This window comes from Pelophylax lessonae, assembly GCF_965119305.1.
Source record: "Pelophylax lessonae genome assembly, chromosome: 10".
Taxonomy (NCBI): domain Eukaryota; kingdom Metazoa; phylum Chordata; class Amphibia; order Anura; family Ranidae; genus Pelophylax; species Pelophylax lessonae.
The window spans coordinates 78,591,628-78,604,301 of NC_138777.1; the positions used below are offsets into that span (position 1 = coordinate 78,591,628).

At 42.6% G+C, this 12,674-nt stretch overlaps 1 protein-coding gene across 1 annotated transcript in view; it reads left to right on the plus strand.

The window, feature by feature from the left end:
- The window catches only part of ANO9 (anoctamin 9), a 130,492-nt gene that overhangs the window by 101,608 nt on the left and 16,210 nt on the right, over positions 1-12,674 (plus strand). The window contains exons 18-22 of the mRNA XM_082269728.1: positions 2,101-2,255; positions 2,366-2,518; positions 5,102-5,246; positions 7,912-8,019; positions 8,154-8,250. Of these exons, the coding sequence (XP_082125854.1) occupies positions 2,101-2,255; positions 2,366-2,518; positions 5,102-5,246; positions 7,912-8,019; positions 8,154-8,250 (658 nt within the window). The remainder of the gene's footprint in view (positions 1-2,100; positions 2,256-2,365; positions 2,519-5,101; positions 5,247-7,911; positions 8,020-8,153; positions 8,251-12,674) is intronic.

The window sequence follows — 12,674 nt, forward strand, 5'->3', positions numbered from 1 at the left end:
AAATCAATATGTAGCAAATTATTTTTAATCAATTAATTTCTTTTTAAAAGCATGTACCAATCTTAATGAAAACAGTCTACAGTATGGAATATATAAGAATATTTATTCACAAGACATGTATTCACAATGAATGGTCAGACTTGAGGTAACACAAAGAGATAATTTTACATAAAATACAAACTTAAAACGATAAATGCAATGTGATGTGTAGCTCAATAATGAAAATAAAAATAAAGCAAGATTACGTTTTTCCCAGATGTAGTAGCATAAACCATAGATAAGTGTACTATATAATCAGACCACAACCGACAGTCACTCCACTGCAGATGGAGCGAGAATAGGCCATGCAAAACGTGAGACTATTACGCCACTATACGCTAAATCTGTTATTTAATAAAAATTTATAAAAACAAAAATCAGTTTTTAAAGAAAAATCTACATATGGTTAATACGGCTGGGACTGTAATCTTGTTACCCTTTAGCATGAAATGTAAAACATGTAAGGAAGGAAATAAATTATAGTAAATAATATCAAATAAACAGCAAGGTATATTTACCATATTTAAAATGGCTGCTAGCTTAAAATGGTGGTTACCAGAGTCCTTAAGATGGCTGCCTTCCCAAAATGGTGGCCAGTTAGGGAGGAGTTTCGTTTGGCGTCCTTCAAAGTTTCAGATGAATGATGGAGCAAAATGGAGTATGTATAGAGGAGTATATGTATGGATGCAAGTAGCGTGTGTGTTGTATGTGTAATGTGTGTTGTGTAATGTAATGTGTGTCTCTCACATCTGGGTTTCCTTTTTTATATTGTATTGAACAAAAGGGCTGTAAAATTACCATAAGTCAAACCCAGAAGGAGTAACTTTATCCCCATTGGTTGGGCTAACTTATCCATTAACTGGTGAGGTCATTGGGTGACACCTCTTGGTTGTCCAGTATATCGGATATTAAAACTATATGATTTCTCCATTTAAGAATATCATAAAACAACATAAAAATCTATCCATACTCTCATCTATTACATGTCCATCTAATAACTCCATATGTATCTAGGTAAGGATTGAATCTGGTAACACCATTTATATAATTAATATATCTTATTTAATATATCTATCTATATATATATATATATATATATATATATATATATATATATATATATATATATATATATATATATATATATATATATATATATATATACATACATATATATTGGAAATGACTGTCTAAACCAAAGACTTCACTTAGTATCAGTCACCAAAGATGGCAGTATTGTATTGCTCTTAGATTCAGTATATAGCAATATAACAAATAAACTTTGAACCTTATATTGACAAAGAGCCTATAATCCCAGACCTTCTAGACTAGACATCTGGCAAGGCTAGAAAAGTTTTATGATACTTTACCAATTACTAAGGTTTACTGAAATCTTTCTTGACATGCAGTGATGAGTCATCAAAACTAGAATCTAGCAAGAATGAAACCACTATAATATATAAAGTTGTCCTACATATTTATGTATGTTATATATATATATATATATTTCATTGTTAATATTTTTACATAGGATTATAATGTATCTGTAAATCTTATTTTTAAATGGGTTTAAACACAGAATACTTGACTGGTTTATGATCACCACACAGACAAGATAATCTTGGTATAGTGTTAGCTAGACTTTATCTAGAGAGAGTCAACGGGGTATCTATTTCTTTATTACCTTAGGTCAACACAGCATGTTTGGGTAAACCTTTTATAAATCTGTTGAATAGACACTTTTGCCTAAAAGGGAGTTTAAACTTTCAGTGACCTTCTAACAATATGGAGGCCACTGCTTAAAGTTTCTATATAGAATAGAATATCTATATATGACTATGCCAAAATTAAATTTTTCTTTTATTTGTTCTCCTGAATAATTCTGACACTTGAAAAAACTTTTTGGCTTCAGGGATTCCCTGCTAGTAAATATTATATTTACAGCCCACAGTACATTACTGTGACAGTCAGTAGAATTGGGAGGAATTCTACCCACACAACCTTGATATTCAGACCATGTTAAAAAAAATCCCAAAATTACAATATTTTTTCTGATTGCAGATTCATTTGTTACAAGCTTCGTAAGATGAAGGATCGAAGAAGTAGGGTGCATAGTGAGCAGGGTGCCGAGGACCGTACAATGGAAACCTGGAAAGACAATTACAGATTGGGCAAAGTTCACATATTCAGTCTCTTTGATGAATTTCTAGAAATGGGTAGGTCTCAGCCATGGCATGTAATACAGTAGGTTTCTTGTGTTGTGGCTCGGTCTTCAGTCTTTCACTTTTCTTCTTTTTTTTTATTTATTTTTTTTTATTTTTTTTAGTCATTCAGTATAGTTTTACAACAATCTTTGTGGCTGCATTCCCTCTTGCTCCTCTCCTGGCTTTCCTCAACAACATGTTGGAGATTCGCTTGGACGCCATCAAAATGACCCGTTTACAGCGTAGACTAGTACCAAGGAAAGCAAATGATATTGGTAAGAATTTTTTGTCTTAATTGCTCATTGTTCAGCTTTAGTGTTATTTGTACCTATGTTCTATGGCCATCCACACTCCAGTATGTACTGTATTAACACACATGTTTAAGTGCATCATGGCGTGTTGGACTAAGGCAGCACAATCATTTTAAATGGGCTGTTAATGCACTTCAACAGACAAACAACTGAAACTGTACTATGTTTGCAATGCATAGAATATTTACAGGTGTGCTATAACAGCTGCACTTTGACCTACTATATATATGTGTGTTGGGGTAGCTTTTAGAAGGAATGGTAGCGTCTCACACAGAGCAACATGTGTTTCACTGCAATTCAATAATTTGAATCCATCGTTGATGGACCCCCTAGCACCGAACCTGGGTGCCTCCTTCAAGATAAAACTTCCTCCACTCTGGAACCAGGTATTAAAGCTGAATATTGCATCCAAGAACTAAACGACACTAGCTTGGGTTCAAACTGGAACGCAGAAAGTAAATCCACACAGAATATATGCCAAACAAAATCTGGAAAGAGCTTGATCACATTATGCTAAACAATGCAAACCTGTAAACAGTAATATCAGTACATCTAACAGTACAATTAATGAACAGCTAAAATAAACACAAACTGTAAGCTAATCAACAGCTAGAAACTAACAGCTAACAGTGATCTAATTAAGAGTAAGCTAAGCTAGGCACTTGAACAAGCCTTGATTACTCAGAAAGTCCAACCCCCAGACAGTCCAGGACCAGTATTCAAGAAGACCCAAGGCTGTCAAAATCTCCTTAACCATCTTTCTTTTTACGTTCATCTTCCTGGTTTCAAGTTTGCAAAGACCATCATGGCTTCCTTGACTGTTAAATGTGGCAATGTCATGTTGTGTTCTATAATAGGACATATTCCTGAATGCTTGTAGCTCCCTCAAATGCCAGGGCCCATAGTCAGTAGGCAAGAGGCTCCCCTGCAGTCCTCTCCAAACGCCCCTGCCCCAGTCATGGACCCTCTGTCTGGCTGCTGGCATTTCAGCTGGGTGTTTTTTTCCATTTCAGGGCTCAGTCTGCTGCTGGAGAGCGGGGCCGACTGCCCCAGCTACCAGGAGCTGTGGAGACACTGTAGGTGGTAGGCAGAGGCTGCTGCATGGCCTGTATTCTTATCTGGCTGCTGGAAGACATATCTTTGCTACTGTCTCCCAGGTGCACGGATCCTTGATGGGGAGGAAAGGACCGTTTCCTTTGCTCTGGCTGACTGTTGGGGAGGGAGGAGGACAGCTTCGGCTGCTCCCAGATTGTAAATCTGCCATTGGGGAGGAAGGACATCCGCTTCCTCTCCCTGGTCCTTGGCCTGCCGCTGGGGAGGGGGACTGGATTCCTCCCCTCCCTTCTTTTCCAAAATTCTAGTCTGCTGCTGGGGAGATTGAATACCCGCCCTGGCTCCCTAGAGCTCCGAAAGTGCTGTGGGTACTGGGAAGTGGTCAGTGGTGCTCTGCCCTGAGGCCAGCTCTTCTGCTGGCAAACACAATTCGGTGGCCTCACACAAATCCTCCAGGACCACCGATTTGTTTAAGGTAGAAGTCAGCAGTGCTCTGCCTTGATGCCAGCTGTTCTGCTGGAGGCCGACTGGGTTGTTCCTCCTCCGCAGAAAACTCTATTAAATCCCCAGTCTCTGGAGCTGGTGGCAGGTGATGGAAGTTCATTATCTCTTCTCCCTAGATCCCAGGAGCCGCTGAGGGTGCTGGGAAGAGGTTGGCAATGCTCTGCCCCGATGCCAGTGCTTCTGCTGGAGACCCCACATCCTCCGCTCTGGCTAACTGTTGGGGAGAGAGGATGGCTTACTCCGCTCCCAGATTGTGGCTCTGATGCTGGGGAGGAAAACCACCTCCTCTCCAGGACTGTGGATCTCCTGCTAGGCAGATGAGCTGGCTGCTCCATCTCCTGTGCCATCATCTGGCTGCTGAGCAGGTGCATTCCTCCATCCAAGCTCGTCCTGTGCAGAAACCGGTTCATCAAGGTGAGTCAACACTTACTTCGTCCGCCAAAAGAGCTCTGCTTCCATAGCTGTGGATGGACGTGGGCAAATCACGTTGTTCCTCTGCCCCATTGCCAACACTTCAGCTGGGATTTCAGAGCTGTCTGATGGTACTTTCTGATAGTCCCAAGCAAAGGGAACCCAGCCCTGCTGCTGACCAGGGTCTAGCAGCCATCTGTAGACAATCTCCAGCTCCCATTCCTAAATGGCTAGAAACTCCAAATCTTCCTGTGCCCAGAGCACTTCTGAGATGTTCAGCATCTGGTCTCTGTAAATCCACCCATGATTTCCTACAAACACCACTCCAGATCGCTTCCAAAGTCAAGATCCTGTGCCACCCTCCTGTACAACAGCCCCAAGCTGCCGTAGCCAAAGCCTTCTATTCATCGAGGTGGACGTAGAATAGTAAACATCTCACCGAGAACAATGAGCAACGCATCTGTCCTTCAGTTGTTATGTGAAAGCACCATATGTGTGGCACTTTGGTCTTTAATCCTTTATACTGTAAAATGTTTCTCATAAATGGTCTTGTAAATGTTTTTTTTTTTTTCTCCTTAGGTATCTGGCTGCAGGTCCTTGAAGGAGTTGGAGTTCTAGCTGTTATTACTAATGGTCTAATTATTGCCATTACATCTGACTTCATTCCACGGCTCGTATACAAATACAAATATGGACCCTGCGCAAACGGTGAAACAGAAATTGAGTAAGATGTACAGTTTGAAAAAAAATGGATATAGATAGAAGGGAAATAATGTAAAGTTGTTATCTTTTGTTCTATTTGTAAATATAAATACAGTACAATTGTGCTCCTCAAAGAGCACTGATCTGTTCACAGCGATTCTTGTTTTAGAGAAGCTTAAAAAATGTCCTTACACTTACGGCCACACACACACACACTAACCTGGCTAATTCCGTCAAAAGCCAAGTAACAGCTTTATAGATTTGGATTGTGCCAATAAACTAGAATACCTGAAGGAACTCACAACCATAGGGAGAACATGCCAAGTATGCATAGATTGTGTCCCTGGTGGGAATTCCACTCGGGACCCTAAACTTACAGGTTAAGAATAAAAAAAGCTAACCACTTAGCTGTCATAAAGCCCTTTGAAAACTCAGTGAGTTCATCTATTTCAAATACATCCCATATCTAACATTTTAAAACAGTCTGAGGATTTTAGTAAAATGCAATGCTGCCCTGCTGGTTTTCATCATATGGCTCATGTTCTCCAACAAAAGGTAGCGCAAAACTTTAGTAATGGTTTCAAAGACAAAGATGAGATCGAGGTCAGTGATGTGTTTTGATGGACCTTAAAGGACAATTGATGGTGATACTGACATTTCTTATGTTGTAGATGGTTGTGGTATCATTGTAATAGTGTGGCTTTTCTGTGGACTTTTAGGCCCCTTGATTGGCAAAATACCTACCCTATGTGCAAACCCATACCAATTTCCTTCATCTGGTTAAACCTTAAATAGACATTGTCATCTTGTTCATGCAAAGCACAGGGGAGCAAATCGCACATGGGGGTGGAGATTGACGTCAACAGTGCACCTCATCTGATCAGAGATTGTCTTGTACCCATTCTGAAAAATACAAGACCTTAAATTAATGGTGGTGGTGCTGAGTGAGCGACCCCCCCCCCCCCATGTGATCGGTGTGCAGAAGGGGAAGCTACTCTCACAGAATCCAGAAGATCACCACTCTCACTGTATGCACAGCTAGCTATTACACTGATCTATAGCATCTCTAGCAGCCCTCTGGATATCAGATATGCAGACTTGCATCAAGCCAAGCTGGTTCAATGTAAGAATGAAAAAATAAAATTGCTGGAGTTTAGATTTAAACATTTGAAATATCTATATCTATCTGTTTAAGAAGTGCAAATACCATTTGATCCTGCCAGAAATCCAATACTGTTCTGTACCTGTGCACCCTGTTATCTCATTGCTATTAGCAAATTACATTGATTTAGAAAGGGGCTATAATAACTGTCTCCTGAAGTATGTCCCCAGACTCAAACAATTAACATGTTAGCAGTTTCAGACCATCTCCTGTATCATAATTGCAGTCTCTTACCATCTCTTGTAGCATAGCTGCAGTGTCTGGCCATCTCTTGTAGTATGGCTGCAGTGTCTGGCCATCTCTTGTAGTATGGCTGCAGTGTCTGGCCCAGGGGCGTAACTACAGGGGATGCAGGGGTTGCAATTGCAACCGGGCCCTATGCTCCAGGGGGCCTGTGCGGCTCCCCTGTGCACCTGAATAGGAGGGGTGGCGGGAATCCTGTAGAGAAATCACTGTCCTCCTTTTTCCTCCTGTAGCTGCAGGAGGAAAATGGAGGAGATTGGTTCCTCTGTATGCTGCCCCACTCCTCCTATCCAGTTCACTTGTGTTCTGCTGTCTCTGGGCCCTGTGTGCTCCCCTGGTCCCCCCCGCTATACTTCCAGCTTCCTCCCTCCCCTCTCCTGCTGGCTGCTGCAGGGGATATGTCACAATAGAGAACCGGGAAGGGGTCGGTAAATATGTAATTTACCAGCTCCTTCCTTTTCTGAATGGACAGAGTCCTAGTCAGTGACACTGTAAAAAAATAATACAATTAAAATACCAAAAAATAAAAAATACTGACACCAGTGGGTGAACTTCCAGGATCGCAAAGGTCCCACTTGAGACCGGGCCCTGGCATTCCACCATCGTGGGGAGGCCCTAAGATGGCAGGAAGGGGGCCCACTGCAGAACTTGTGAAAGGGTCCCGCTGCGGGACCGTAATAAAGGGCCCCGCAACAAAAGTAAAGAGCCCCAGGATCAGTGGGAAGAGCCCCAGGCTTGAAGGGAAGGGCCCCAGGCAGGGGTCCGGGGGGCCCTTCATGGTTTCTTGCACCGAGGCCCTGAAGGTTCTAGTTACGCCTCTGGTCTGGCCATCTCTTGTAGTATGGCTGCAGTGTCTGGTCATCTCTTGTAGTATGGCTGCAGTGTCTGGCCATCTCTTGTAGTATGGCTGCAGTGTCTGGCCATCTCTTGTAGTATGGCTGCAGTGTCTGGCCATCTGTTGTAGTATGGCTTAAGTCAGTCAGCTTTCTGTAGCATTACACTCACTTAAATATTTTGTGCGGCCCGCCGCCCGTTGGTGATGTTAGGCGCTGCCCGTATAGTAAGTGGACTACCACTGCCCTAGAACAAGTGGGTTACTGGCAGGATCAACAGATAAAAGTAAAAAAAAAAAAAAAAAAAAACGAACTTTTGCTGGGACCACATCTAAGCTGCAACACATTACATTTGTTTGTGGGCTTGGATACACTATATGGTACTATGTGTGGCCATTTCTAGATAAAGAAAATATCTGTGTGAACTCTAAACAGTTTCTTTCTCTTAGTTGTCTCACAGGATACATTAATCAGAGTCTGTCGACCTTTCGTACTGGTGACTTTGAGAAGCTGACCCAAGTCTCATCATTGGTGTACCCAAATACCACTGTGTGCAGGTAACTATGCTAGTGAACACATGATCCAGTGTCATTGAGTATTAAGAGAAAAAAAGTCACTTTATGTCCACTTGCTCTCTGCTGACTTGCATATATTTCTGCTGATACAAACTTCTGTGCTGCTCTTTGTGCAGGTACCGTGATTACCGTTCAGCCGATGAAGAATACAGTTACTCTGTACAGTTCTGGCATATCTTTGCTGCTAGACTTGTGTTTGTCATTGTATTTGAAGTGAGTAACTTTTATTTTTTTATTTTTTTACTGAGTTTATTAAGGATAATCAAGAAGTGAGTAACTTTACATGCACTACATGTGTTTTTATACTGTGATGTAAACTGATTTTTGAACCAGAAACACCAAAATGTTAGCTGACAGATACCAACAATGTATCAGAATTATGTTATAAGGAACTTAAAGTGGAGTTCCACCCAAAAGCGGAAGTTCCACTTTAAGCACTCCTCACCCCCTTCTATGCCACATTTGGCATGTCATTTTTTTTGGGGGGGGGGGGGGGGACAGGTACCTAGTTTTGACAGGGTGCCCACTCCCACTTCCGCTTGGGCCATCTAGGCAACTCAAACTGAAGTTCTCCTCTCCCCCTCCCTCCCTGCAATCTTCTGGGACACGTCATAGGCTCCAAAAAGATTGGCCAGCCATTGAGGAGGCGCAGCGCGACTCGCGCATGTGCAGTGAATGCCCGGTTGTGAAGTCGCAAGCTGTTACAGCCAGGTGCCCACACTTGTGAGGCTGGCGCTGGGGGGAGGCGAAGGAGACATCTGAGAGTTTGGACAGCCGCATTGCTGGTTCCTGGGACAGGTGGATATGTGTTTATTAAAAGGCAGCAGCTACACTTGTTTTAGCTGCTGACTTTTAATAAACACAAAAAGGACTGGAACTCCGCTTTAATGTAAACTTTACTCATTTTTAATATTGTTTTAAAAAAGCCTTTTGCATGCCCTTCTCATTTCTTTGCATTTTTTCTTACTGGGGCCTGACTTTTTCTGAGTTGATGGCTGAGCTCAACAAACTGCCTTCCACTTGCCCAGTAGGAGTTCTATCACTGGTCACTGAAGCAGTCTCATTGGACATTGGAATAACCAATGGACATTGGCGATTGGAAGAGCTTAGACAGAAGGTCAGAGGAATAGAGATTTCATCTCCAAATACGGAAAGGCTTCTTCACAGTAAGAACTGTGAAAATGTGGAATACTCTCCCTCTCCCTCAAGAGGTGGTTCTGGCCAGCTCAGTAGATTGCTTTAAAAAAGGCATGGATTCTTTCCTAAATGTATATAACTAATAATATAACTCGATATACTAACATTTATAGATAAAATTGATCCAGGGAATATCTGATTGCTTCTCGGGGGATCAGTAATCATCAGTAAAGTAATGTATTTCCTCTTCTGGAGCAAATTGGATAATGCTTTGCTGGGGTTTTTTTTTTTTTTTTTTTATGCCTTCCTCTGGATCAACTGTGGGTATAGGATTGTGTTTATGGGATTGTATGATGATTTTTTATTTTTTCTGTTTTATTGGTTTAACTACATGCACTTGTGTCTTTTTTTCAACCTGAAAAACTATGTAACTATGTAGAGACTATTAAGAAGGCTTATGGGGTAGTATATGCCCCCACACACACCTTGGGAGAAAATCGTAGAGGGTTCTAGATACTTTAAGAATTCTGTGGGGCCTCCACACCAAAATTGTCGGTGCCTGCACCAAATTCGTGTACCTGTCAGAAACCGGTACATTAATCTGTTGGAGGTCAACATTAAAGTTAAAGTGTCCATAGTGGATACTCCTTAGTGCCTTCCCTCCCCAGCCACAGTGCCCACTACGCAGTTGCATGGCCAAGGAGTTTTATTGTGTGATGAGCAGAGCCTGATGGGGATGTGGGAGACTGGTTCCCCATTAGGTCTGCACTCCTTTTGAATGACAGTACATGGCACTGGGCAGATCCAAAGTTATAATTCAGTTGAATATTGGCTTTACAATCTGCTCACCGCCATCTGCTGTCGATCAAAAGCAAGAGCCTGATATGGAACTAGTCTTCCAGTATCCTTTCAGGCTCTACACCACCTAACGGGTGCTGACTAGTGCCCCATAAGGTCTGCCTCTTTTGTAAGCTTGTTATTTCTGAAATCTGGGCATTGCCAAATTTGGGTAATGACATCAATAGTATCCCCGCTGCTTTTGTTTACATTTAGCTTTCTGCCCAGGTATCTCCCTGCCCATCATTGAATAGGGCCAAGGACAGAGCACTCTGTGCATTGGTGACAGCTGCCCATTACAGACATGCCCCACTCTGAGAAATGACGTCTCTCTGTATGCCAGCTCAGAGCTGTCTGAATCTGTGAACTGGTGTTATTTCTTCAGGAATCTATCGCAGTCATAGCAAAAGTTTCTTGCGGCCTAAGGAACTACCTGAAATTGTCACATTTGTTGGTAAAGTTACCAAAATTGGCACAAATCCTTGCCTGAATTTGGCACAGGTAGTTTTAAAGGGAACTACCGCCAAAAAATTGTCAGTTATGCTGTATTTAATTCCTCAGCTTATGTCCTACAGTTAAGGTTGCCACCTCATCCCTTTAAACCAGGACACACGTTAATTACACAGATTCTGTGGCTGATTAAGGTGGTCATTAAACTCACTTCGTGCATTATATCAGCCTCAGAACCTGTGTAATTTATACGTGTCCTGGATTAAAGGGATGAAGTGGCAACCCTACCTACAGTATAGTGACAGTTCCTGTTTAATTTCTACAGCTGCGTTTTAACAGGTGTAGTTAAGCATACGTGTGTAAGGGCCGTGTTTGCCCACACGGGGATGCACAGGTGTCCCATTCATGTAAATTGGAATGCAGCAGCTGCATGGGCACAGCCACTGCTCCCTTTTTGATAGAGAGTGTGAGTTGGGGATACGCACCTGCACTGTCAAATTGGGAGCAGCGGCTGTGTCCATGCTGCCGCCGTGTCCCAACTGACATGAATGGGACTGCCTACACAGGGATACGTGGGAATACCCATGCATCCCCATTCGGACAAATACAACCCTCGCATGGACATATGCTTAAGTGCATTTGTGTAAAAAGGCCTAACATTGTATGTGCTTCAGGAAAGTCCATTCATTCCAAAAACAAATATTTTTTGTAAAAAGGGTCAAATATCTACTAGTGTAAGGCCTGCCTAAGCCACTGCCTCTTCAATAGTAGCAACATTGTTGGCCTGCATTGTGAGCTCTTTTGGCTGATGGGCAGCCAGTCAACTGAAGAAGTGTACACAGCAAGTTGACAAACCTTGTTACAATATAGCGAGTGTTCTTACGCCAGGAAGTATGTTACAAGGATCACCAGAAAATTAAGTAAAATCCTCTTTTTGAACAGACGTAACAAAATGTTTTCAATGGTATTTTTACTAGACTGGAAGGGAGAAAATAAAAGAAGTTCATAGTTAGGGTTTACGTACATATTCACAATCAATCATAGGGGAATAATCAATTGCCCAGTTTAGATTTTTCAGAATGGTAACTGTTGTTCTCTTGAAATTGCACCAGCATCATGAATTTCTTCCCAGTGCATAAACATGCACAAATAGCTGATGAGATCATTTGACTGTTGGATCTTTCAAGCTGTTGCATCCTGTCTATGACAAGAGGTGTATAGGCACTTAAGGATATGGGTGTACATATAGCAGCATAAATGAATATTAAATCGTGATTAAAAGTACAGTGCTGTTAGCACGGGGAGGGGGAAGCACAGGGGGGATTTAAAGTCCATGTGCATGTAAATAGCAGTCTTTGAAGGAGGTTCCGCCGATCGAGGCCAGTACCTGGGGTAGGTGTCCACAGCTCAGGGCCAGCTCTTCAGCAAGAGAGAAGTCAGCTCTGAAAACCGGCTAAGAAAGAGGGAAGAGCGCCTCTGGAGTTCAAGATAGTAATTTATTATAACAATGAAAACATAGTCCCTTACATATAGGTAAGGGTAAAAGCGTGTGTCAGATCGCAGGAGTTCCGAGATGGAGTGAAGGGGGTCCGCAGAGTCCTGGGAGGCCTTTGGTGCAGACAGCTAGGCCCTAGGCCAGCTGACTGTGTGAGTCCGGGCGGGCGGAGGACTGCGGCCATGATGCGGGAGCCGGACGGTGTCTGACGTCAGGGCTGAAGAAAGCAAGATGGCGGCTTCACGACGTGTCTGCGCTAAACCCGGACGGGGCATGCATACTCCTTTTGCAGGGGACTCACCTGCTAGGTTCCCCAGTCCCCTGCTCTGCTGATCCTTTGATACTCAGTCCTATCTCTCTGGTCCCTGCTCACCTTCAGCTATAGCGTTCCCATGTCGTGCATCCCGTGTGCCGTCTGCTTGTTAGTCCAGGGTATTCCCTACTTACCTTCCTTCTGCACACCAGATGTGACTAGGGTTGCCACCTGTCCAGAATTTACTTGGACAGTTTGTGCTTTGAATCAAATGTCTGGGTTTCAGTTCCCCTGGGGTCCAGACACACGGGGATTTACTCACAAACCACTTACTGTTAGCTAAAACCAATTGTCACTATTCTTTACTCTTACTCTTGGACCTCTCTGCTGCCTTTGATACAGTTGACCACACCCTCTTCAAAAAAACAAAACAAAAAACTCTATTCCATTGGTCTCGGTGATTGT